The sequence below is a fragment of the Mobula hypostoma genome, chromosome 4, assembly GCF_963921235.1.
Source record: "Mobula hypostoma chromosome 4, sMobHyp1.1, whole genome shotgun sequence".
In the NCBI taxonomy this organism is placed as follows: Eukaryota; Metazoa; Chordata; class Chondrichthyes; order Myliobatiformes; family Myliobatidae; genus Mobula; species Mobula hypostoma.
Genome location: NC_086100.1, coordinates 41,970,517 through 41,996,752, shown reverse-complemented (window position 1 = coordinate 41,996,752; position 26,236 = coordinate 41,970,517). Strand labels below are relative to the sequence as shown.

Genomic DNA, 26,236 nt, shown 5'->3' with positions numbered 1-26,236 from the left:
TTGCAGCTGACACAAAAATAAGTGGTTGTGGACAGTATAGAGAGCTATCAAATGATACAACAGAATATAAATCAGTTACAGATGCGGCTGGAGGATTTGTGATAGGTCTTGAGCCTCTACTTAGTGGTAGGTGATACAGGTCTCTGATAGATATTTGTACGATTATGAAAGGCATCGATAAAGTAGACAGCCAGCCAGTATTTTTTTCCCAGTGTTAAACTTTCTGATACTAGAGAGTATGCATTTCAGGTGGGGGGGGAGGGGTAAGTTCAAAGGAGATGAGTGGCGCAAAATTTTTTTTTTAACAGAGAGTGGTGGGTACCTGGGATGCGCTGCCAGGAGTGGTGGTGGAGGCAGGTATGATAGACGCATTCAAGCGATCTTAGATAGGCAGAAGGGATTAGTTTAAATTAGCCGTTTAATTAATTCACACGTTTTCTGGGACAAAGTGCCTATTTCTATGTTGTACTGTTTTATGGGCAGAGAACTAGCAGAGTTTAATTCGAGCAAGTGTAAGATGTTACACTTTGGTGGCTCTAAATGTAAAATATATGTTTAATGAAAGGACCCTTAACAGCACTGATGGTACTGAGGAATCTTGGGATCCATGTCTTGGGTTGTTTTATATAAAGCACTGGAGGCTGAGGAGAGATTTATAATTTATGAGAAGCTTAGAAAGGGTACACAGTCAGAATCTTTTTCCCAAGGTAGAAATGTCAAAAACTAGAGGAGATGTATTTAAGGTAAGAGGGTAAAGTTGAAAGAAAATGGGCAGAGCAAGTTTTGTTTTACATAGAGAGTAGCAGGTGCCTAGAATGGACAGGATGGGGAGTGAAGGAAGCAGACTCAATAGTGGCATTTAAGAGGTTGTTAGACACTGAGGCTGCAGTGAACGGAGGGATATAGGTCATATACAGACAGAAGAAAATTAGTCTAATTCAGCAACATGTTTGGCACAAGTTTTGAAGGCCAAGGGGCTTGTTCCCAGGGCCGGACTTTAGGCAGGGCTAGGCTGGGCTGGGCTGGGCTGCAGCCCAGGGGCCAGAGCTGCAGAGGGGCCCAAAATAGGTAGCTATCATCATGGCGGACAAAAAAAAAATACAAGGGTGGAGCACAGAAAAGAAAAAAGAAAGAAGAAAAAGAAGACCGTGAGAAAGAAGCATTAAAAAAGACACTGAAATTGACAGAATTTTTTAGACCTGTTCTCGATGATGCAGCACTGCCATCACTCTTGTCACAGTCTGAGACTGGTGAACAAATGGAGACTTGTTCAACAGCTAGCACCAGCACCAGCGTTAGCACAGGACCACCGTCCTTGCCACAGTCAGCAGCTAACGTTGAAGAGGCAAAGAGCATGACTTTGGGATTCCTGACCACAGAGGCCTCCGAACAACCAAGTCGGGCCGCCATTAATGTTAACGTTACCGCTACTGAGGATCCTTACAGCACTGATCCTGCTCTCTGGGGAAAGGAAACGTTAGATGATTCAGTCCGAGCATACTGGGCTAAGAAAGGGCTGGAGTCCTGCCAGAATAAGAATGTAGATATCAAAGCTTCGGATCAAGTATATAAACAGCAGAGACAATTTTTCTCTAAATTTCACTTCAAACACGAGGTTGTAAATGGTGAGTACATATCAAGGCAATGGCTCTTATATTCCCCTTCCACCGGCTGTGTGTTTTGCATGCTGCATCTTCAGTGATGGTAACTGTCAGTCCATCTTCGAAACTGGCTTTAGCAACTGGAAACATGCCGCTGAGCACATAGGAGAGCATGAAAATAGCGAACACCACAGGAAAACAATACTGACCTACGTTACACTAGTGTCTAGCAGCAGAAGAATAGATACAGAACTACAAAAACAGTTCGAGTCAGAGTGTGTCTACTGGACCGACATATTGAGAAGACAATCCTGACAAACCGAGTTAGGGAACTGGAGCTGGATGAGCTTCGGATCATTCGGGAGGCAGAGGCAGAAATAAACAGGAGTTACAGGGAGATAGTCACCCCTAAGAGTCAGGAGCCAGGTAGCTGGGTGACTGTCAGGAGAGAGAAGGGGAATAGACAGAATGAGCAGAGCACCTCTGTGGCCATTCCCACCAATAATAAGTACATCATTTTGGATACTCTTGATGGGGACGACCTACCGGGGACAAGTTGCAGTGGTTGCGTCTCTGGCACCGAGATGGGACCCTCAGCTCAGAAGGGAAGGAGGGAAAAGAGGAGAGCAGTAGTGATGGGGGATTCGATAGTTAAGGGGACAGATAAGAGTTTCTGTGGAAGAGATCGAGAATCCCAGATGGTCTGTTGTCTCCCTGATGCCAAGGTCCGCGATACCTTGCATCGAGTTCTCGGTATTCTCAAGAGGGAGCGTGAGCAGCCGGATGTCATGGCCTATGTAGGGATCAATGACATGGGTAGGAAGAGTGAGGAGATCCTGAAAGGTGAGTTTAGGGAGTTAGGCGCCAAGTTAAAGGACAGAACCTCCAGGATAGCAATCTCAGGATTGCTCCCAGTGCCACGTGCAGGCTGGTTTAGAAATAGTAAGATAGCGCAGATCAACACATGGCTGAAGACATGGTGCAGGAGGGAAGGCTTCAGATTTATAGATAATTGGGCAGTTTTCCAGGGAAGGTGGGACCTGTTCTGGCAGGGCGGTTCACATCTGAACTGGAGGGAGACAAATATTTTTGCAGGTAGGTTTGCTAGAGAGGCTCCAGTGGATACACTCCAAAGTGTACTAGATACAAGGGGGGAGGGGAACCAGAGTGCAGGAACAGATGAAGGGGAGAAGGAAGAAAAAGAAAATAATAGAGTTGTTTGCACCGTTAGTGATAAACAGAGAGTAAGAGGTGGAAAATTTCTTAAATGCATTTATTTTAATGCTAGGAGCATTATGAGAAAAGTAGATGAGCTTAAAGCATGGATTGATACCTGGAAGTAAGATGTGGTAGCTATTAGTGAAACATGGTTACAGGAGGGGTGTGATTGGCAACTAAATATTCCTGGATTAATTGCTTCAGGTGTGATAGAATTGGAGGGACAAGAGGGGGAGGTGTTGCATTGCTTATAAGAGAAAATATTACAGCGATGCTCTGGCAGGCTAGAGTAGAGGGCTCGTCTAGGGAGGCTATTTGGGTGGAATTGAGGAATGGGAAAGGGGTAGTAACACTTATGGGGGTATATTATAGACCACCAAATGCGGAGCGAGAATTGGAGGAGCAAATTTGTAAGAAGAGTGCAGGTATTTGTAGTAAGCACAAGGCTGTGGTTGTGGGAGATTTTAATTTTCCACACATATGATAAAGTTTAAGGGAATGGGGGATTCTCAGATTCCTGTAAACAATGGATTAAGTACTGACTATGTCTGTGACTGCAGTGTGTTTGAATAATGTCTCACAGCTGCTTTCTTTGGAGCAAGATGATTAAAGTTCGCCCAGATCCACATAAGATGTCTCTGGGCTTTTCACAACTTTTGATTTTGAAAAAAAGCAGTACCTGATGGAAATTAGACAGAACATTCCTTTCTTAATTAAAGCATAAATTTGACGGATGTTCTTATCTTTGTAATTAAGTTGTGGCTCCAGCAAACCAGATAGGACATTTCCTTTTTATTTAAGGTGGCTGGAGTGTCTAACAAATTGATTGTACTTTTGTATCAACAGTCCATTGACTTGACCGGAATGGTTATCAAACTGATTGTTCTTTTGTATCGGTGGCCTTACAACTTCTGACAGTTCTGACATCGGGCAGTGAACTTGTAGAACTGCCAGGGAGATGAGAAAGAGTCTCTCCCTGATGTCGGGTCCAAATTCACTCACCGGCTGAGCTGGAAGAAATAAACGGGTGAAAAGATAAGTAACAATCTTTTTGTGCTGTCGTTATTTGATCCAGCAAAGTTACGTTTACAAGTAGACTGGGGAGCCCATACTGTAAAAGGGCTGGATGGTTTGGAGTTTTTAAAATATGTGCAGGATAGTTTTTTGCAGCAATACATAGAGGTACCAACTAGAGGGGCAGTGTTGGACCTCCTGTTAGGGAATGAGATAGGTCAGATGTCGGAGGTTTGTGTTGGGGAGCACTTCAGGTCCAGTGATCACAATGCCATTAGTTTCAGTATAATTGTGGAGAAGGATAGGTCTGGACCTAGGGTTGAGATTTTTGATTAGAGAAAGGCTAACTTTGAGGAGGTGCGAAAGGATTTAGAAGGAGTGGATTGGGACAGTTTGTTTTATGGGAAGGATGTAATAGAGAAATGGAGGTCATTTAAAGGTGAAATTCTGAGGGTACAGAATCTTTATGTTCCTGTTAGGTTGAAAGGAAAGGTTAGAAGTTTGAGAGAGCCATGGTTTTCAAGGGATATTGGAAACTTGGTTTGGAAAAAGAGAGATATCTACAATAAATATAGACAGCATGGAGTAAATGAGGTGCTTGAGAAATATAAATAATGTAAAAAGAATCTTAAGAAAGAAATTAGAAAAGCCAGAAGAAGATATGAGGTTGCTTTGGCAAGTAAGGTGAAAATAAATCCCAAGGGTTTCTACAGTTATATTAATAGCAAAAGGATAGTGAGGGATAACAGTGGTCACTTAGAGAATCAGAGTGGACAGCTACGTGTGGAGCCAAAAGAGATGGGGGAGATTTTGAACAATTTCTTTTCTTCGGTATTCACTAAGGAGAAGGATATTGAATTGTGTAACAGGTAGGGAAGTTATGGAAACTATGATGATTAAAGAAGAGGAAGTACTGGCGCTTTTAAGGAATATAAAAGTGGATAAGTCTCCAGGTCCTGACAGGATATTCCCTAGGACCTTGAGGGAAGTTAGTGTGGAAATAGCAGGGGCTCTGACAGAAATATTTCAAATGTCATTAGAAACGGGGATGGTGCCGGAGGATTGGCGTATTGCTCATGTTGTTCCATTGTTCAAAAAGGGTTCTAAGAGTAAACCTAGCAATTATCGGCCTGTGAGTTTAACGTCAGTGGTGGGTAAATTGATGGAAAGTATTCTTAGAGACAATATATATAGTTATCTGGATAGACGTGTTCTGATTAGGAACAGTCAACATGGATTTGTGCGTGGAAAGTCATGTTTGACAAATCTTATTGAATTTTTTGAAGCAGTTACTAAGAAAATTGACGAGGGTAAAGCGGTGGATGTTGTCTATATGGACTTAAGTAAGGCCTTTGACAAGGTTCCACATGGAAAGTTAGTTAGGAAGGTTCAATCGTTAGGTATTAATATTGAAATAGTAAAATGGATTCAGCAGTGGCTGGATGGGGGACGCCAGAGAGTAGTGGTGGATAACTGTTTGTCAGATTGGAGGCCGGTGACTAGTGGTGTGCCTCAGGGATTTGTACTGGGTCCAATGTTGTTTGTCATGTACATTAATGATCTGGATGATGGGGTGGTAAATTGGATTAGTAAGTATGCAGATGATACTAAGATAGGTGGAGTTGTGGATAATGAAGTAGGTTTTCAAAGCTTGCAGAGAGATTTAGGCCAGTTAGAAGAGTAGGATGAAAGATGGCAGATGGAGTTTAATGCTGATAAATGTGAGGTGCTACATTTTGGTAGGACTAATCAAAATAGGACATACATGGTAAATGGTAGGGCATTGAAGAATGCAGTAGAACAGCGGGATCTAGGAATAATGGTGCATAGTTCCCTGAAGGTGGAATCTCATGTGGATAGGGTGGTGAAGAAAGCTTTTGGTATGCTGGCCTTTATAAATCAGAGCATTGGGTATAGGAGTTGGGATGTAGTGTTGAAATTGTACAAGGCATTGGTGAGGCCAAATTTGGAGTATTGTGTACAGTTTTGGTCACCGAATTATAGGAAAGATGTCAACAAAATTGAACGAGTACAGAGAAGATCTACTAGAATGTTACCTGGGTTTCATCACCTAAGTTAGAGAGAAAGGTTGAAAAAGTTGGGTCTTTATTCTTTGGAGCGTAGAAGGTTGAGGGGGGGACTTGATAGAGGTGTTTAAAATTATGAGGGGAATAGACAGAGTTGATGTGGATAGGCTTTTTCCATTGAGAGTGGGGGAGATACAAACAAGAGGACATGAGTTGAGAGTTAAAGGGCAAAAGTTTAGGGGTAACATGAGGGGGAACTTCTTTACTCAGAGAGTGGTAGCTGTGTGGAACGAGCTTCCAGCAGAAGTGGTTGAGGCAGGTTTGATTTTGTCATTTAAAGTTAAATTGGATATATGGACCGGAAAGGAATGGAGGGTTATGGGCTGAGTGCAGGTTGGTGGGACTAGGTGAGAGTAAGAGTTCGGCATGGACTAGAAGGGCGGAAATGGTGTGTTTCCGTGCTGTAATTGTTATATGGATATATGGTTATAAGAGTGGTGGCGTTTTTGGTGGAGAGGGGGCTGGTTGTCCGAGGCTCCAGTGACATATTTGGCAGGCACGGTAACTACATGGGCATTCCAGAGGTAATAAGTGAGTTTGACCCATTTTTGAAGGCACACAGACAGAAATTTGGAAATGCAGGATCAGGCACCCCTTTATATCTTTCACCTAAAACACGTGAGGAGTTTATTGAGCTCATGAGCGATCGAGTTCTGTCAGAGATCATCAGTGAAGTCAAAATGGCCAAATACTTCTCTATTAGCATCGATTCAAGCACAGATGTTGCACACATAGATCATCTCACATTCATTTTACGTTATGTGTTTACTGATGGAAACATTCAGGAGCGATTCTTACGATTTCTACCCATTGAGAGCCACATGGGGAGGCTTTATGTGAGTCTGTGCTCAAAGTTTTAGAAGAGGTGAATATTGACATAAGCAACTGCAGGGGGCACTGCTATGACAATGCTGCAAATATGTCCGGTGCATACAAAGGCTTACAATCCCGCATCAAGGAAATCAATCCACTTGTTGAGTGGGTTCCATGTGCAGCACACACATTGAATCTTGTTGGAATCAACCGTGTTAACTGTTGTGTTGAAACAGCTGATTTTTTTCAGCTTCGTGCAGTATGTGTTCAACTTTTGCTCCAAGTCAACTTCTAGGTGGAAGGTGGTGATCGCAGGACTTCAGCCTGATGCGAACAAGCGCATTGAAACTCTGAAGTCTCTCTCTAATACTAGATGGGCTGCACATGCAGAAACTATACAAAAAAATGGACAAGCTTGAGATAGCTTTTCTGAGCAAATTGTGGCATTGCGTTGTTCAGCGCGTTGAAAGTGCAAGTGTTGCATTGCAAGCTGTAAATCTAGACCTGTGTAATGCTGTGGATTTGGTAAGATCACTACGGGGATACATAGCAAGCTTGCATGATCAATTTGAAACTATGTCTCCAACAGTCTCACAAGTGTACAAAGAAGACACCTAACGACAAAGAAAATGTAAAGCCTTTCTGGGTGAATCCACAACACCTGATGTTGGCTTGTCAGCCAGAGAAAAATTCTCAGCTACTGTTTTTTTGATCATGATGGATAGATTCCTTACAGAAATTGATTGCAGATTTGCATCATATATAATGATCTTAACAACACATTTGGCATCCTAAACAATACCCCTTCTCTCTCTGTACGAGATCTGCGCAAGAGAGCATCTGATCTCCAAAGCAGATATTCAGCTGACCCGGAGTTAGACTTTGTGGAGGAGATTGTCCATTTCAGGGAATTTGTAAGTGGCAAAGATATTTCATCCACAACAGAGCTTTTACGTTCCTCTGAGAGAAAAAAAAAATTGCAGGTCATCTTCCCAAATGTAAGCATTGCTTTGAGGCTTTATCTGACTCTCCCTGTCACAAGTGCAAGTGGTGAGCGATCTTTCTCCAAGCTCAAACTGGCGAGGAATAGGCTCAGATCCACAATGGGACAGGACGGGCTGAATCATCTTACTCTGATGTCAGTTGAAAGTGATCTTGTTCGGAAACTGGATTTTAGTGATCTGATCAAGGACTTTGCTGCAAAGAAATCCAGAAGAACTAGGCTTTCATTTTGAAAAACAAGCATCTGACTTTGTAAATATCTAGGCTTGTGTGTCAGTGTTGTTCCTGTTTTTTGTGGCAAAAGGCTAATAGTTGACTGTTTACAAACCTAGTCAGTAATAAGTGGTCTTTACTCTGCAAGCCACACAGCACAGCAATAGGTTAGTATGTGCTAGATCTCATTTTTCAAAAAGATTGTTGGAGTATTGTCAAATTTCCTAGTTTGCCATAGTGCCATCTCTCTTGGCCTTTTTGTCTCTCATTTCCATTTTACTTTCTCAGAACACACGGTTGAGAAAAATACCTAGATAAAAATGTTTGAGAAATAAGGCCTATGGTATGTGCAGCAATAGCTCAATAAATATTTAAGATTGGGTTCATCAGTACTCCAGTGAAGTTTTAGTTTAATTTGTGTGGTCCAGGATCTGGAGAATGGCATGAATCCATGAGGAAATTTGTTGAATGCCTACAAGATAGGTTTTTAGAGCAGCTTGTGCTTGAGCCTACTCTGGAAAGGCTATCTTCGATTGGGTGTTGTATAGTAACCCAGATCTTATTAGGGAGCTTAACGTAATGGGATCAGCAGTGATGGATTGGAGGAGGGGATGACGGCAGAGCAGAGATGGCTGAAGCTTCTGGGAACAGTTCACAAGGCGCAGAACAGATATGTCCACAGAGGAATAAGTTCTCAAAACACAGGAATAGACAACCGTGACTGACAAAGGAATTTAAGGACTGCATAAAAGCCAAGGAAAGGGCATATAAGGTAGCAAAAGTAAGTGGGAAGTTGGATGATTGGGATGCTTTTAAAATCCAACAAAAGGCAACTAAAAAAGCTGTGAGGGAAAAGATTGAATATGAGGGCAGACTAGCCAATAACATAGAGCAGGATGCCAAAAGTTTTTTTCAGTTATATAAGGAGTAAAGGGGAGGTGAGAGTTGATTATTAGACTGTTGGAAAATGATGCTGGCGAGGTAGTAATGGGGGACAGGGAGATGGCAAATGAACTTAATGGGTATTTTGCACCTGTCTTCACTGTGGAAGACACTAGCAATGTGCCAGAGGTCTGTGAGTGTCAAGGAGCAGGAGTGAGTGCCATTGCTATTACAAAAGAAAAAGTGCTAGGCAAACTCAAAGCTCTTAAGGTGGATAAGTCACTTGGACCATATGGACTACATCCTAGAGTCCTGAGAGAGATAACAGATGCATTGGTCATGATCTTTCAAGAATCACTTGATTCTGGCGTGGTCCTGGAGGCTGGAAGATTGCAAATAGCACTCTATTCTTTAAAAAGAGAGAAAGACAAAAGAGAGGAAATTATAGGCAGTTAGCCTAACTCAGTGGTTGGGAAAGTGTTGGAGTCTATTATAAAGGATGAGGCTTTGAGGTACTTGGAGACTCATGATAAAATAAGTCAAAGTCAGTATGGTTTCTGTAAAGGGATATCTTGCTGACTAATTTGTTAAAGTTTTTTGAGGAACTAACAAGCAGGGCAGACAAAGGAGAGGCAGTGGATGTCATTTGCTTGGATTTTCAGAGGCGTTTGATAAGGTGCTACACATGAGGCTGCTTAACAAGATAAAATCCTATGGCATACTGGCATGGATAGCAGAATGGCTGACAGACAGGAGGCAGTGAGTGGGAATAAAAGGGGACTTTTCTGGTTGCCTGCCAGTGACTAGTGGTGTCCCTCAGAGGTCAGTATTGGGACCGCTACTTTTCACATTGTTTGTCAGTGATTTAGATAATGGAATTGTTGGGTTTGTGGCAACATTTGCGGATGATATGAAGATAGGTGGAAGGGTAGGTAGTGCTGAGGAAGCAATACGATTGCAGTAGGACTTAGACAAATTGGAAGAATGGGCAAAAGGGTGGCAGATGGAATTCAGTGTTGGGAAATGAACGATAATGCTTTTTGGTAAAAGGAACAATAGTGCGGACTATTATCTAAATGGGGAGAAGGTTCAAACATCAGAGGTGCAGAGGGATTTAGGAGTCCTTGTGCAACACTCCCAGAAGGTTGATTTACAGGTTAAGTCTGTGGTAAAGAAGGCAGACGAAATGTTGGCAGTTATTTCAAGGGGAATAGAATGTAAAAGCAAGGAAATAATGCTGAGCCTTTTAAAGACACTAGTCAGCTCGCACTTAAAGTCAACAGTTTTGGGCCCGTATCTCTGAAAGGATATGTTGTCATTGGAGAGAGTCCAGAGGAGGTTCACGGGGAATTGATTCCAGGAATGAAGGGATTGATATATGAGGAGTGTTTGGCAGTTTGGGCCTGTATTCACTGGAATTTAGAAGAATGTGGGAGGATCTCATTGAAACCTACTGAATGTTGAAAGGACTAGATAAAGTGGATGCGGAGAGGATGTTTCCTATGGTGGGGGTATCCAGAACTAGAGGGCACAGCCTCAAAATTGAAGGGCGACCTGTTAGAACAGAGATAAGAAGGAATTCTTTTAGCCAGAGAGTAGTAAATTCATGGACTGCGGTGGAGGCCAAGTCTATGCATATATTTAAGGCGGAAGTCGATCATTTCTTGTTCAGTCAGCGCATCAGAGGATATGGCGAGAAGGCAGTATGGGGTTGAATGGGATTCGCGATCAGTCATAATGGAATGGCAGAGCAGACTGGACGGGCTGAATGGCCTAATTCTGCTCCCAAGTATTATGGTCTTAATGGCTGAGCTGAACTGAAGCTGATAGTCAGGATCCTTCTGTGAAATGGCTGGTGCTTTAAATTGCAAGTTCCAGAGACTGAGGTAAGAACTTTCATTAGAAGTAGAAAGCCACCACTTAGATCTTAGCCATAACTCCAATTGTCTGCCTAGTTCTATGTATTTTTATGCTGCTAGCTAATGAAAATCTGACTGAAAGTAAAATACTGTTGATGTTAGATATTAAATAAATACCAGAAATAATCCACAGATCACAAGAACAAGAGCATCTGTGGAGACAGGTCGACGCCTGAAAATTGACTTCTTTCTATCTTAAAAACTTTATCTATTCAAACATCTCATCCAGGAGAGAATTATTGATTCCTCTTCCTTGATATCCATCATAAATAGTCCACTTTTAAGACCTTTATTCCTGATTGTACCTTTCAGGGAAAATTGTTTTGCAAGGGCTTTATTAAATCCTTTGAACCATTTACACATTTCAGTCAGCTTGCCTTTATTTGTTCTCAAGCAAAGTGTTAGTCCTTCAGCCAGGACTCCAAATTTGGGCCACCGGTACCATCTGGGGGGAATAATTCTTATAGTGTTTTTGGCAAGGCATACACCCCTAGTGCTAGAAAATATGTGACAGCATTGCAGTGGTGGTAGCTTTCTGTGAGGGGGACTGGGAGTTGCACCTCCATGCTATAAGAACCATGATCCCATGGTGCTTTGCCAATGATAAGATGAATTATGCCAGGTACCTGTCCCTTTACTTTGCTCAGATGATGAACCTCCCAGAGAAGAATCCTTCTGTGTATGAGGCCTTCAAGACAGGCCAATTCTCAGTGCAGCTGTCAAGTAACAACCCCTTTGGGCAGATCCCTGTGGACCAGGCTATTGAAGCCACAGTGAACCAAGACACACAGACTCCTGGAGGCACAACACGGTTCAGCCTGAATGCTGGAGCTATCAAGCATTACTACATAACAGCTGAGCACTGCAGTGCATTCCTGGGACAGTTAAGGGAGATGGTGCAAGGCAACAAATCAGAGCTCTGTCATGTGGAGCTACAGCGGCCAAGAATCCAGAAAGATGAGGAAGCAGTTTCACCAGTAGTTAGCCTCATATATGAATGGGTCAACCAACTTGCAGAAAAGCTGGACCTCCTTAGCATCTCTACGGCAAAGGCAGCCCCCAAAGACATTGCTTCCGACCTGATGAAGGCATATGTGATTGGTGAGCAATGCTATGCAACCTTCAAGGATGAGAGACTAGAAGAAGATCCACCAGCAAAGAAATTCCATGACCCAATGAAAACCAACAAGCTGAAAACATTCAGCGATATGTGTAAGAAGAGAGAAGTGAAATCAAATGGGAGAGTGATCATCTTGAAAGCAGACAGGTCTTTGTTTGGACGCATCATAGTGATGGCACAAGGGCGCAGTCTACGTATGGAGGATATCCTTTATCATTCCCTTGGACCATTGCCCTGGGCCCTGTCCACACCAGAAGGATTGCTGAGAAAGACAAATAAAGCTACTTTAGCCACAACCTTGCAGAAAAATGTAGCAGTAGAAGAGCAACTCCCAGGAAACTCTGCTACACTGGTTGATGGAATGAACTTGGTCCAAAGAGTGAAAGGTGATCAAGTTACTTTTAGAGATGTTGCCACAACAATTCTGGGTATGGCTCTGCAGTCAGAGTAGCAGAATAGATGTTGTGTTCGACACATTCAAGGAGAACTCTATCAAGAATAGTGTAAGATCTCTACGGGATGAAGAGACTGGTCATAAGTTGCAAGGTATCATAGATGATGAGGCAGTGGAGGAGCTTTCTGACCAAAGTCAGTAACAAAACTAGTCTCATTAGCTTCATAGTCCATGAATGGAGGAAGGCGGAGTACAGAGCAAAGCTACAGGAGAAGATTCTGTATGCAACTGTGAATGACAAGTGTTATAGAATCACATCTCAAGACAGTGAGGAGGTGTCAGCTCTTCAGTGTCAACAAGAAGAAGCAGATGGCTGCCTACTTCTCCATGCTGCCCATGCCACGAGAGAGGGATACCAATCTGTAGTGATCTGCTCAGAAGTCACAGATGCCTTTATCATGTCTAGCATTTTGTGACAAGATTGAGGCCCCATTGTTCCAGAAGTGTGGCACTAGAACCCATACAAGGCTTGTAGACATCAGGAAGGTTGCTGCCACTGTTGGCACAGAGGTTTGTAGGGTTCTCATCGGGTTGTACGCATATACAGGATGTGACACTGTAAGAGCTTTTGCAGGCAAAGGGAAGACAAGTGCCTTAAAACTTCTGACCAGCAATAGGGAAACTCAGGACACATTCTTAGAGTTGGTTCAGGAATGGGACCTCTCCCCAGAACTGATGGACAAACTGGAGGCATTTACATGTCTCCTGTATGTCCCAAAAGCATCAACCACCAAGGTCAATGAGCTCAGGTATCACCTTTTTTGTGCCAAAAAACATGAGATTGAAAGTCATCAACTCCCACCACGCAAGGACTGCTTAACAAAACATGAACAGCAAGCCAACTACCAGGCTGGTATATGGAGAAGATGTTTGGAAAAGGACCCACAAGTGCCAAGCCCTGTTGGCAGAGGATGGAAGATGGAGAGAGAAGAGGAAGCTGAACAGTTAGTGGTGCACTGGATGGAAGGCCAGCCAGCACCCGATGCCATCCTGGAACTACTGGCCTGTAACTGTCCAAAAAAATGTTCACTCCCAAGATATATGTGTGTTGCAAATGGCCTCAGGTGTGCTGTCATGTGTAGTCTGGCTGACTGTGAGAACCAGGCACCCACCTCAGAGAGTGTGGAAAGTTCAGATGAAGATGTGGAAGACTTGGAAAATTATTATGATTCTTAATAGGTTATGAAAGTATGGAAAACAAAGTATGGAAAACAGTCTTTGATTAAATATATTCATTTTACAACCAAATAGGGCCTAGGTTATGGCCGTGTGGTACCCCACATGTGAATTATTGTACTGTGATTCTATATGCTATGACAAAAGCTTAAGATTGTTTTGATTTGATACAACAATATGGAAAATATCATGACATTGATAAAACTCCAGATATCTCTCCAAATGAGGTTTTTTACCTTTGGGAGGTGGGGTAACATTTTCTGCTGTACTGTTGTTAATATGGAATATATACAAAAAGTGATTACTTATTTGAATTAATAAAGCTACCACTGGTGCATGGCTGTCACATATTTTCTAACTCTAGAGATGTATACCTTGCCAAAAATCACTATGAGCGTTATTCCCCTCAGATGGTGCTGACCAACCCTACTGGCTCACGGACTATGTAGCAACATTTATCCAAACTCTCTACTTACTTGATTTGACTAATTGAATTCTCGTTTCATTTCAATATGCTTGTTTTCCAAAGACTAGCAGAGCAGTGCCAATTGAGTTACCAAACTTTAATTCCTGGAGTCTCTTTTCAATCTCCATGTTACTAGGTAAGAAGTTACTTAGAGCAGTGGTCTTTGATAGGGGACATGAATGAACTGTCTGCTGGAACCACTAATGCAATATTATACAGCTTAGCCTTGGTTGGTTAACTGATTTTAGTACTAAAGTAAAAAGAAGAAGTTTATGAAGCATAATTTCTAACTGTAAAACAAATATTTGTCCCAATAGAAAACTGGTCAACAGCACTGAATATTTTTTTTATTTAATGAAGTAAGTAATGTAAAAAATAAAGGAAGAGGGTAACCTTATTTGTTTCTCACTAATTATGCCTCACAGTTTGCTAACTTTCTGGCTGATATTATAATATTTTGGATATTTAAATACATTTGTACATTGAGGAACTTTTCCAAAGCAAGACTTCTATTCAGTACTATCAGAATATTTTAGTTTTCAGATGGGAAATTAAGTACTTACATATTTTATTCACTGGAATAACTGTAGAAATCTTAGTCACTGTAAAAATATAAAAAATATTTGTCTCTATAATGGAAATAAGACATAAATTAATTATCTGTTCTATTGATATTGGTTGAGCAATATTGATCAGCAATCCAGGACAGCCCTTTGTCGTATAGAACTGTACAACTTTTTTCAATCATCTGAAAGCACACAGGACCTTGATTTAACTCATCAACTGAAACTTGATCATTTAACATTCACTTCAATGCAGTCAACTGTACTGCATTGAAGTGAATGTTAAATGATCAATGACAATGACAGTCACCATGACCTTGACACTTATAAGGAAAGCAATCAACACACGTGAAACTTTATTTGAAGTCTCAGGAGATCACAGGTCTTGATGAGGTCAAATAATACAACCTGTGTTTGTTTCTTTAAAAGCATGGTTTCAGAGAAAGAAAAATTAGTCATACTCTGGGGAAAACTTTCAAACTACCAAGACTGAAAATTTTATTGCAGCTGAAATTTTTGAGTCATTTGGACAGTTTTATTCTAGAAATACAGGAAATGAAAGTCCTGTCGAGAAGCTAAGAGACACATTTTCCATGCTGAAACACCCAGATGGGTGCCAATAGTTACTGTGCTGCAGGTTAAGTTAATTTTCAACAACACAGATGGGCATGTCCCGATTTCATACTTCATACTTCTCTGTTGAATATCTAGCCGATTATATTGCATGTGTACTTCTCTTACAGATATTCATAGCCATCTTGGGTTTTGATAAAAGATAAGCCTATCAGAGAGGACCTTCTAAAAGCAATTGTTCAACATTAATTTTAAGAACACATTTAATGTTTCTTTTTAAATATATTGTGCAATGATTTTTATTTGTATGTGTGTGTGTGTAGTGGATTCGAGTTAATTGGGCCATTGGTTAATCAGGGCAACCACTTTACTTACAAATTTTAAAGAACAAAAGGTAATCAAGAAAATAGCTGAGATTCCCTTCATTTTTTCGGACAGGTGCCTGTGGCCAAACAGTTTCTACTAGTATCACTGATAGTTAGTGAGAAATATGCAGAAAGGCAATTCATAACAGTTTTGCTCACTGCGGTTTCAAGCGTTTAGGTTTGGAAATGTCAGAAATGAGTGGGAGTGAAAATGAAGCATTTCACTGCTTCAACAAGTTAGGACTATGAAGAATTTGAAGGTATCAACAATTGTCTTGAATGTAACCTTTGGTCACCGTTGGACGCTCAGCTTTCACTTATGGCTCCAAGTAGCTGTTTGCATGTGACAGTGGCTACACCCTGGTACACTGCTTCGACAGGTGGGCTAAACCAGGTGAGTGTAGCTAGCGGGTCTTGTACCTTCGTGAAATAGCGATATGCCCATCTTAGCATTCTAAGTCTGTTCTAGTGGAGGGTTGATGAGATCTTCAGCAAGATCCAACAACCAGGAAGGCTGTTCTGTCATGCTCCGTGGGCAGCAAAGGGCATGATGAGGCACAGAAGAAAGCATAGTCATCCACTGCAACCAAGGAAAATCCGAGATGTAGTGACTACTTGAACTATGGATACAGACTTCTGAGGTCAAGAGACTGGAACAGTCCCAATGCAGCAGCTTTTGCAGTTTAAAATCTCTTCCACACAGGTTTCCTGTCATTGTCGGATACTACAGACAACCACCAGTCGGATTGGTAATGTTCTCATTTGTTCTGTATTTCATTTAAGTTTCATTTAAATAATTAGTTACTCAGTTTGCCTTTTTTATACCCTTTTAACTATTTCCATGAAATTTCAGCTATTTGGGCCAAAATGTAGTGGTCCTGATGTGTCCCAATTAACCAGAATCCACTGTATATATAATTGTTGTATATTCTCACTTAAGTACAAAAGTTGCAAATATTTCTAATGAAATTATTCTAAGAGATTTTCACTTTTGGTACTTCCACTGTTTTGTCAAAGATAACTTTGGGGGGGGAAAAGCTTATGATTGTCTCGTTTTCTCAATCATTTTAATTACCAAATCAGCCTTACAAATTACCAATAAAATTGAGCTATTTTCATTTGCTCTTATTTAATTAATTTTATATTCTATTTTCACGAAGTAAATTGGTTAAATTTTCTGTTAGTACCCTGAAGTGTGGTAAGACTGTAAGGTTATTGCTTCTAATAATATTGTTTCTAATGAATGTTTGAAATCTTTAGGAATTCTAATGATGTACCTTTATTAGCATCTCTTGATTATGAAAAGTTGAAGAATGATTTAATTTGTGGAAATGATCGGCTTAAGGCACTTCTTCTGCAAGCACTCCGTTGGGTATGAAATATAGTTTAATTTTGTAGTTTCATTTAATTTTGATGTTTTTGCTGTTTGAGGCATGTGTAATGATGGATTGTTTTCATGTTTTGAATTGTGAGTGTTTATAGTGCAGTCCAATATGTACAACAGTTGAAAGTTCTGAAAACCTGCAATGGTTTAATTTTGTTCCTACCATCTTAAAGGCTATGCTTCAAGTTATTTTATATCACTCTTGCCAGAAAGCTTCGTGTTTCCATCGTAATTTTCCTGCATCTTTTAATCTCACTGGAAAATGGACATTTAATCGCAGCTGGGTAATATCTTCTCCCTGTGAGGTTGTGACTATCATGGCTCTTTAAAGGCATGTACACCACATCATAGATCCACTGAGATATTGAGGGATATGATGTGATGAGGCATCGTATTGTAGAATAGTTCCATCTGAGAAGATTAGCTGAATTGTTGTTGTATAAAACTGACTATTGAGTCCATACTACCTCTTATGTCAGAGCAATCCAGCTACTCTCGCTCCTCTATGCAAAAGTTTTTACTGACTAAGTTCAGAATCTTGTCCAGTTACTTTTTGAATGCTATAAATAAACCCCTCAATAATGCAGGGCTTTCTAGGTACAAACCATGTACTATGTAATTTAAAAGGAAAGCTTTGCTCATGCCATTCACTTCTGGTTCCTCTGTCAGTCACCTTATTTCCATCCCTCCTCTTTCTTCATTCTTCTACTAATGGAACTGTTTCTGTCCAGCCATTTTGTCTGATTTTATCATTTGAATACCTTGATCAAATTTACTCGCAACATCCACGTATTCAAGCAGAACAACTACTGCTTCTCCACTCTATCCATGTAACTAATGAACACCAACTCTGGATTAACCTTAGTAAGTTTCTCTTGCATATACTCCAAAGCCTTTACGTCCTTTCTTAAGTATGCAGTCCAGAATTCAACACAAATCCCTAGTTGTCAGTGAACCTTTGTTTTATAAAGAGTCATTATTGACTTCCTTGCTCTGTAAGTTATACCTCTAATGTCTGGAATCCCTCTGAACATGGTGGACAAATTGAGAAAATTGTTTTTAAAAAATCAAAGAACAACATACATTTATCCTCTGCTCTTGTTTATTTTATACCCTCTAGTTTATGTTGCCTCTTCTCATTCATTCCATTAAAGTGTAATGCTTCAAATATCTTAACATTTCTCTGACCATCTTCCTGCCCCCTCTATATCTCCTTGAAGTCTATTGCTCTGCCACTCACATTTCACTATCCCTTCAAGATTTGTGTCATCTGAAAATGTGAGAATTCTGCCCTGTATATTCAAATTCAAATCATTAGTATTTATTAATAAGGCAGTGCCCCTACTAATGACCATAATAAATTCTACCTTTCGCTGCTACTCTTTTTCTTGTTACAGTAAAACTCTGACAATCAGTCACACATGAGACTAAGGTGGTACTGGATGGGCATAGTTTCCTGATAATTGGATCCTATTTCTACCAATGTACATTTAATTCATTTTTAAAAAGATCTGTATTACTATAATAAATATTTCAGTGCCAGAGATAAGTTTGAAGTGAGCACAAGAATGGAGACCCCAGTGAATGGAAAAGGCACAGGGAAACCATGGCCCCGCAAATGGAAAGGGGGTGCAACGAACTTGATCTGGGCCAGCCAGATTCTGAACTTTGTGGATTTTCCTGCATTCAGATAGTGGGTTAACATAGTTTAAGTGTACTTGTGTAATTTTCTACCTATCTTCCTTTTTTTCTGAACTAGCGAGGCATTGATAAGATTGTTCTACTCGGGTCAAAAGACTGATAAACATCCTATTAGATTAACTGTTATGACCATTTTCCAAGACCTTCAATCTTGATGGCAAACCAAGTTCTTAAATCATGATTTCATTTCATAATCCATTTTATATAATTATATCTTTCTCTCATTTTGCCTGCTCTCCATCTTTTAAGAACTAGATATTGATGGAGAGACTGCTTCAAGAATAATATTTAGAGTTCAGGACTCCTTCCAGATAGTAGGTTTGCTAAATGAGGGATGTTTAGGCAGATGGGATCTACTCTTTCGTGAGTTTAAAAGACTGAAGGGAGATATCACAGAGTTATACAGCACAGAAGTTAGCCCTTTGACCCACCACATACATGCCAGTTTTTTGTGCTCATCTTTAATTCCATTTGCCTGAATCAAATCCATGTCCTTGCATTCTTTGGCTATTCAAAATGCCATTTTTAATCTCTCTTGAGTATGGAGATTGTACATGACTCAACCATCTCCTCTGACAGAAAGTTCCAGATATTAATCAGTCTGTGAAAACAACAACATTTCCTCATTAAAATTCCTTCCTCCCGTCTTAAGTGCATGGGGAAACCAATGGGAGAACGATTCTTACCACGTACTCTATTTCTGTCTCTTATAAATGTATATACCTCTATATAGGTTGCAAAGAAGACATTTTATATGAATAATTGATAACTTACATTTGCAAAGCCTATGATTAATCAGCTGTTTTCATTACCAAAATTTAAATTCATCATTCCACAGATATTCCAGAGGTTTTTGCTTGATTTATTTATTCCTGATTTTAAATGTATATTGCTTGTCAATTTGAAAGTGAATTAGAATGGTAGAGTGATATAGTTGGTATTCATATATTAAATACGATTAGTTTGATACAGTATTAGAAATCACTTTAATATTTTGTTTCTACTCTTGTAGCGGCTGACACAGTCTCAACCTGGAGAACAAAGAGATACAGTCCTTCAGGCTTACGTTAACAATGATCTGCTGGAATGTCACAAAAAGTACCAGGTTAGCTGATTTTGATATAGAACATGGGACAGTACAACACAGGAATAAGTCCTCTGCCCCACAGTATATTCACAGACCATGATGTTGATGTGATTAATACCATCTGCCTGCACATAGTCCCTCTATTCCTTGCAGTTCATGTCTAAATGCCTCTTAAGGTTGCTGACGTATATGTTTCCACCATCTGCCACTGTCTGCATTTAAAATAAAAAGACATGCCTCTTTTAAAATTTCTCCTTCACACCTTAAACCCATGTTCTCCATTATTTGACATTTTCACTCTGGGATAAAGACTATCTACACGTTTCTAATTTTATATACTTCTATCAGGCTGTCCCTCAGCTTCTTATATCTAAACAATGTCTTTTTAATCAAAATTATTTTGACTGTGAAAATACGGTGTTGCCATTTTTGTAGTGTACCTAAATAGCTTTGTCTTTTCTCATTTCCAGCAACCTATTTCTTATGTCACTGGACAAGAGAATTAGAAATGTATTAATGTTACAGATGACACCAAATCAATTTAAAAATAATTCTCCTGTTCTAGTTACCTAGATCACTTGTGTCTGGGTTTGCTAAAGCTGTTGGGATGATTTAAACTAATTTGGCAGAGGGATGAGAACTAGAGTAATAGGGCTGAGGATGGGGCAGTTGGTATGCAAGTGGATATAGTGTGTAGTGAGACTGCAAGGAAGGACAAGCAGATGAGTCAAAGTAAAATGTGTTATCAGAGTACGTACGTGTCACCACATACAACCCTGAGATTCTTTTCCTGCAGGTATACTTAGCAAATCTATAGAACAATAACTGTAAACAGGATCAATGGACAACAAATTGTGCAAATGTAAATATAAATAAATAGCAATACATAACGAGCATGAAATAACAAGATAAAAGAGTCATTAAAATGAGTGTAGTTATCTCTTTTGTTTGAGAGCCTGATGGTTAAAGGATAGTAACTGTTCTTGAACCTGGTGGTGTGAGCCCTGAGACACCTGTACCTTCTGCTTGATGAGAAAAGAGTATGGCCTAGGTGGTGGGGATCTTTGATGATAGATGCTGCTTTTCTAGAGCAAAATATGATAATAATGATAGAACAAAATTGTAGTAACTAGGGTAAGTTGAAGTGTAACAGGGCAAAATCAAAAAGGGTGACAAATACAGGACTGAAGAAGTTATATTCGAATGCACGCAGTATATAGAATAAGGCAGATAATCGTAGCACAGTTAGAGATTGGCAGGTCTGACATTGTAGGCATCACTGAGTTGTGTCTGAAAGAAGTTCGTAATTGGAAGCTTAACATCCAAGGATGCATATCATAACGAAAGGACAGGCAAGTAGGAAGAGGGTGTGGTGTGCCTCTGTTGGTAAAAAATGAAATCAAATCCTTAGAAAGGTGACATAGGATTGGAAAATATAGAATCCTTGTGAGTAGAGTTCAGAACCTGCAAGGGTAAAAAGACCCTGATGGGAATTATATGCAAGCCTCCAAACAACAGCCAGGATGTGGGATACAAATTACAATGGGAGATAAAAAAGGCAGTGTTGTGATATTCATTCAGGTAGATTGGGAAAATCAGGTTGGTGCTAGATCCCAAGAGCGAGAATTTGTAGAATGCCTTCGAGATGTTTTTTAGAGCAGTTTGTGATTGAACTCTCTTGGGGTAAGGAAATTGGGTGTTGTCTCATGACCCAGATTTGATTAGTGAGATTAAGGTAAAGAAACCCCTCAGGATGCAGTGATCATAACATGATACAATTCACCTTGCAGTTTGAGAGAGAGAAGCTAAATTCAGATTATCATTAGCGGAATATCTTCACCTCCGGGGCACCTAGGCGCGACTCAAGTAGCAGCAATACTCTCAATGGATACAATTAAATATTCCCATTTCAGCCTGTCACAGTTAAAAAGCAGAACTGCTTCCATGGTCAGTACAGTCAATAAAGGTGTCTTAATTCATTTAAACAAACTATCACTGCTTAAAACTGATGGAAACAACACAGTTTGTGGTCGGAAGTGCCCATGGAGGACACCTCGGAGGAAGCACGGGCATAGATCTGGATTACAAATACGAGGGGACTTCCAGGTGATCAAGGGAATGGCGGCGTAAGGAAAAGGTCTCTCGACAAAAAAGAAGGTAAACTGCCCCAAAATCGAATTTAGACAAATACTTAATATTGCAAAACTATATTAATAAAAGGGGCAAGGATGATGTCTAAGAACAAGATTAAAAAGTCTGCTCCGAAGGCTGATAAACATAAAGGGACGCAGCAAGGTGACGGGCCTAGCTCCCCCACGACAAGCCAGGACGGAGATAATGAGGGGGAACCAGTGACTCTGTCTTTGATTCTCGGAGAGATTCGCGAATTCCGACAAGATAACAGCAAACAGCTGGAAGATATTAAAGGAGAAATAGTAAAAATTAACTCGCGGATAGATGAAGCCGAAGCGAGGATTGTTGGAATTGAAGAGAAGCTACAAAACGTCGAGGAAGTGATAGCAGAAATGCTGAAGCTGCAAGACCAGCTCCAGTGGAAACTAATAGATCAAGAAGGCCACTCAAGAAGGGAAAATGTGAGGATTTACGGAGTTCCCGAAGGAACCGAAGGTAAACCCGGATTGATGATTCCCTTCATAGAGAAGCTGCTTAGAGAGAATCTTGATATACCGGCTGCAAAAGACCTACAGATAGAAAGAGCTCACCGCGCGTTGGCACCACAGCCCCCGGCAGGCGCCCAGCCCAGATCGATTCTGGTCAGATTTCTCAGTTACAGAACGAAGGAAGAGGTGCTCAAACGGGCATGGCAAAATAAAGGTTTCATGTGGAACAACTGCAAACTCAGTTTAGACCACGACTACGCACCGGGGATTCTTGCCAGACGGAAGGAATATACGGAAACATGGAGAGTCCTGAAGGAAAACAACATCAGATTCCAGACCCTGTATCCAGCTCTGCTGAGAGTCTTTTACAACGAAGGGACAAAAACTTACGCTACGGTGGAGGAGGCAACGTCGGACCTGGCGGACCGGGGCCTACCTATTAAAGTTATCACTGAACCGGAGTCGCTACTGGAGAGGATTCAGCAGAAGTCGTGGCAGTTAGTGGGGCGAGGACGCTCCACTCGAACCAGAGTGTCAAATTACAAGGAAAAGCTGCAAATATTCAGACGCGAATGTACAGAGAATACAGATTAATTAAGAGAAATGACTGAAAAGAGTAAATCAGACTTAAAGGTAAAATGAAAACTGGTAACTGAAAATAAACTAGGCGGAATAACTTGAATGATAGCAATTTGGTCGAGACATAAATAGGAGAAAATTCTCTATGATTATTCAAACTGCTGAGGGCCCTCTAACACAGGGTGAAGATAGAGGTTATCCCTCTGAACTGAGGCGGGTCGGTGCTCAGGCCTCACTGTGGGAAGTCGGGAAAAATTTTCAAATGTTACACGTTCAAAAATGTCTAGGGTGTGGTTATATGTCTTGGTTTACTGTTGAGAAGGGATTGCTTACCGTTTGGTTAGAAAAGGAGAGTGTTTTTTTTCTACTAGAGAAAAATGCAAACTGAATTGGTAAAAATAATTTCCTATATTAATGGGGTTTTGAATCCAATTAAAAGAAATAAGATTATGTCTAAATTGAAATAAGAGAGGGCACAAATAGCTTTCCTCCAGGAAACACATATGAGCCAATCTGAACATGGAAAATTAAAAAGAATGGGCTTTAAGCATGTATTTTATTCATCATATAAATTGAGTCACAAAAGAGGGGTAGCTACTTTAATATCAAGTACTCTTAATTATGAACATATTTCAGAGACTAAAGACAAAGAAGGACGGTTTGTAAAAATCACAGGAAGAATAGAAGGTACAGAAATAACATTGCTGAATGTTTATGCTCCTCCAGGTTGTGAATGGTCATTTTATAGACACATTTTTGACCTAATGGTCAGTTCTCAAGGGGTAGTAATTTGTGGAGGGGATTTTAATATTAGATTAAATCCTGTATTAGATTCTTCAAGAATAGTTACTCAGAATAAACCTCTGACTTGGAAAATGAATTCATTGATGGAGGAGTTGGGAATTATAGATGTCTGGAGGGAATTACACCCTACTAGTAAAGATTATACACATTACTCTTTCCCTCATTCAGCCTATTCAAGGATAGACTATTTCTTTATCTTTAATACAGATAGACTCAGGATAAAAAACTGTAATATTGCAACAATTGATCTGTCGGATCATAGCCCAGTCTCTATGTCTCTAATCCTGGAAAGGAAAATGAGGAAAACACTATGGAGGCTAAACTCACATATACTCAATAACCCAAAAGTAATGGAGAGATTAAGGGGAGAAATCAAAGAATATCTAGACCTTAATGACACGGGAGAAACATCACCAGTGATCTTATGGGATACATTGAAAGCTGTACTGAGAGGGAAAATTATTTCCATTACCACTCACATGAAAAAAATCAATGCACAAAAATTAGCAGACTTTCAAGGAAAATTAAAACAACTTTAAGTTGTAGATAGCAACAAAAGTAATTCAAATCGAAAACAGGAAATTAGGAAGTTGCAAAGTGAAATTGACGATACGTTGGAAACTCAAAGAAATTTTCTTTACCTGAGACAAAAGAATTATGAAGTAGGAGGTAAATCAGCTAGATTATTAGCATATAAATTACGAAAACAACAAGCAGACAATACAATTCATAAAATAAAGAATCCAAAGACAAAGCTTGTGGAGAGTACAATAGGGAAAATTCAAGAGAGTTTTGAAACATATTATCAAGAGCTGTACTCCCAACCCCGGGCCCCCAATGAGCCCTATATAGACAGTGTATTGAATTTTTTAGATCTACCTAAACTTACAGATTTACAAAATGAAAGTTTATTAGAACCAGTAACTGTCAAAGAACTGAACGTGGCCATCTCCAGGTTAAAGGCTGGAAAGTCCCCGGGTTCTGATGGGTTTACCTCAGAGTGGTACAAGTCCCTGAAGACACAGTTAGCCCCATTACTACTTAACACCTTTAATTGGATCTTGCAGAGAGGAGAAACTCCACCTTCCTGGAGAGAAGCGATTATTTCAGTTATTCCTAAAGAGGGTAAAGATAAACTAGAATGTGGCAATTATCAGCCAATTAGTGTTCTTAATTTAGATTACAAACTATTTACATCTATATTAGCGCGCAGATTGGAAAAGCTTTTACCTGGCCTAATCCACTTAGACCAGACTGGATTTATTCAACAAAGAGAAACACAGGACAACGTAAGGAGAACTCTACACATATTAGAACAGGTTAATAAGAACGAGACAGAGACAATGGTAGTAGGATTGGACGCTGTGAAAGCTTTTGATTCGGTTAGTTGGGCATTCCTATACAGAGTGTTAGGAAGATTCGGCTTTCAAGAAAAGTTTATTAAAGTAATTCAGATTCTATATGACAGCCCTACAGCCCGAATTAAGATAAATGGGGACCTCTCTGACTCCTTCATCTTAGAGAGAGGCACTAGACAGGGATGCCCAATTTCTCCTCTCCTTTTTGCGCTATATATTGAACCGCTTGCCCAACTAATAAGACAGAGCGAAATCGTAAAAGGTATCAAGGTGGCAGGGATTGAACAGAAAGTGGCATTATTCGCAGATGATGTTTTGGTCTATCTGAGTGAACCAGAAAAATCATTTATAGGATTGTTTACACTGTTGGATGACTTTGGGAAAATATCAGGTTATAAAATAAATGTAAAGAAAACGCAGGTTATGTCCCTAAATTATACACCATCCAAAAAATTGCAGGATACATACGATCTTAAGTGGGAAGCTAAATCATTAAAATATTTAGGAATAACCCTGCCGAAGGATCTTTCAACACTGTCACAGGTAAATTATGGGCCATTAATCTCAGAGATAAAAGCAGATATGCATAGATGGAATCTTATCCCCTTTTTAAGTTTAAATTCAAGGATAAATACTATAAAAATGAATATTCTTCCTCGGTTATTGTATCTTTTCCGTACTTTACCGGTGGAGGTGGATGATAATCAATTCAGGGAATGGGACAAATGGATTTCCCGCTTCATTTGGCAAGGAAAGAAACCTAGAATTCGATATAACACCTTACAGTTAGGGAAGGAAGGAGGAGGATGGTTCTTCCTTGCCTGAGAAATTATTTTTATGCCTCGCAGATAACCCCTCTGTTATATTGGTGTAATAGGGAATATAAGGCTAGATGGAAGGAAATAGAATTTGGATTAGTTGACAGTTTTCCTCTACAGGCCTCAATAGCTGACAAAGGATTGATGGCCCAGTTGGAAAAATTTAAAAACAGTTGGATAAATCTTACATTGAAAGTATGGCAGAAGGTGGTCAATTCATGTGGAATTAATAACATGTTAAAACTCTTTAGATGGTGTGCATATGATACCGAATTCCTTCCCAATAGAGGAGATAAAAGATTTGAGCTATGGATAAAGAAAGGTCTTACAACCTACCTCTCAATTATAGATAAAAGAGTATTACAAAGTTTCCAAATCCTGCAGGACAAACATGGCCTAGAACATAATGACTTTTTTA

General features: G+C 40.1%; 1 protein-coding gene across 9 annotated transcripts in view; it reads left to right on the top strand.

Annotated features, from left to right (window-relative positions):
• LOC134345281 (lisH domain-containing protein ARMC9) overlaps positions 1-26,236 on the top strand; it is a 150,451-nt gene that overhangs the window by 62,405 nt on the left and 61,810 nt on the right. For all 9 annotated transcript variants that reach the window (XM_063045701.1, XM_063045708.1, XM_063045706.1 and 6 more), the window contains 2 exons: positions 16,727-16,838; positions 19,564-19,656. In XM_063045701.1, the coding sequence (XP_062901771.1) occupies positions 16,727-16,838; positions 19,564-19,656 (205 nt within the window). The remainder of the gene's footprint in view (positions 1-16,726; positions 16,839-19,563; positions 19,657-26,236) is intronic.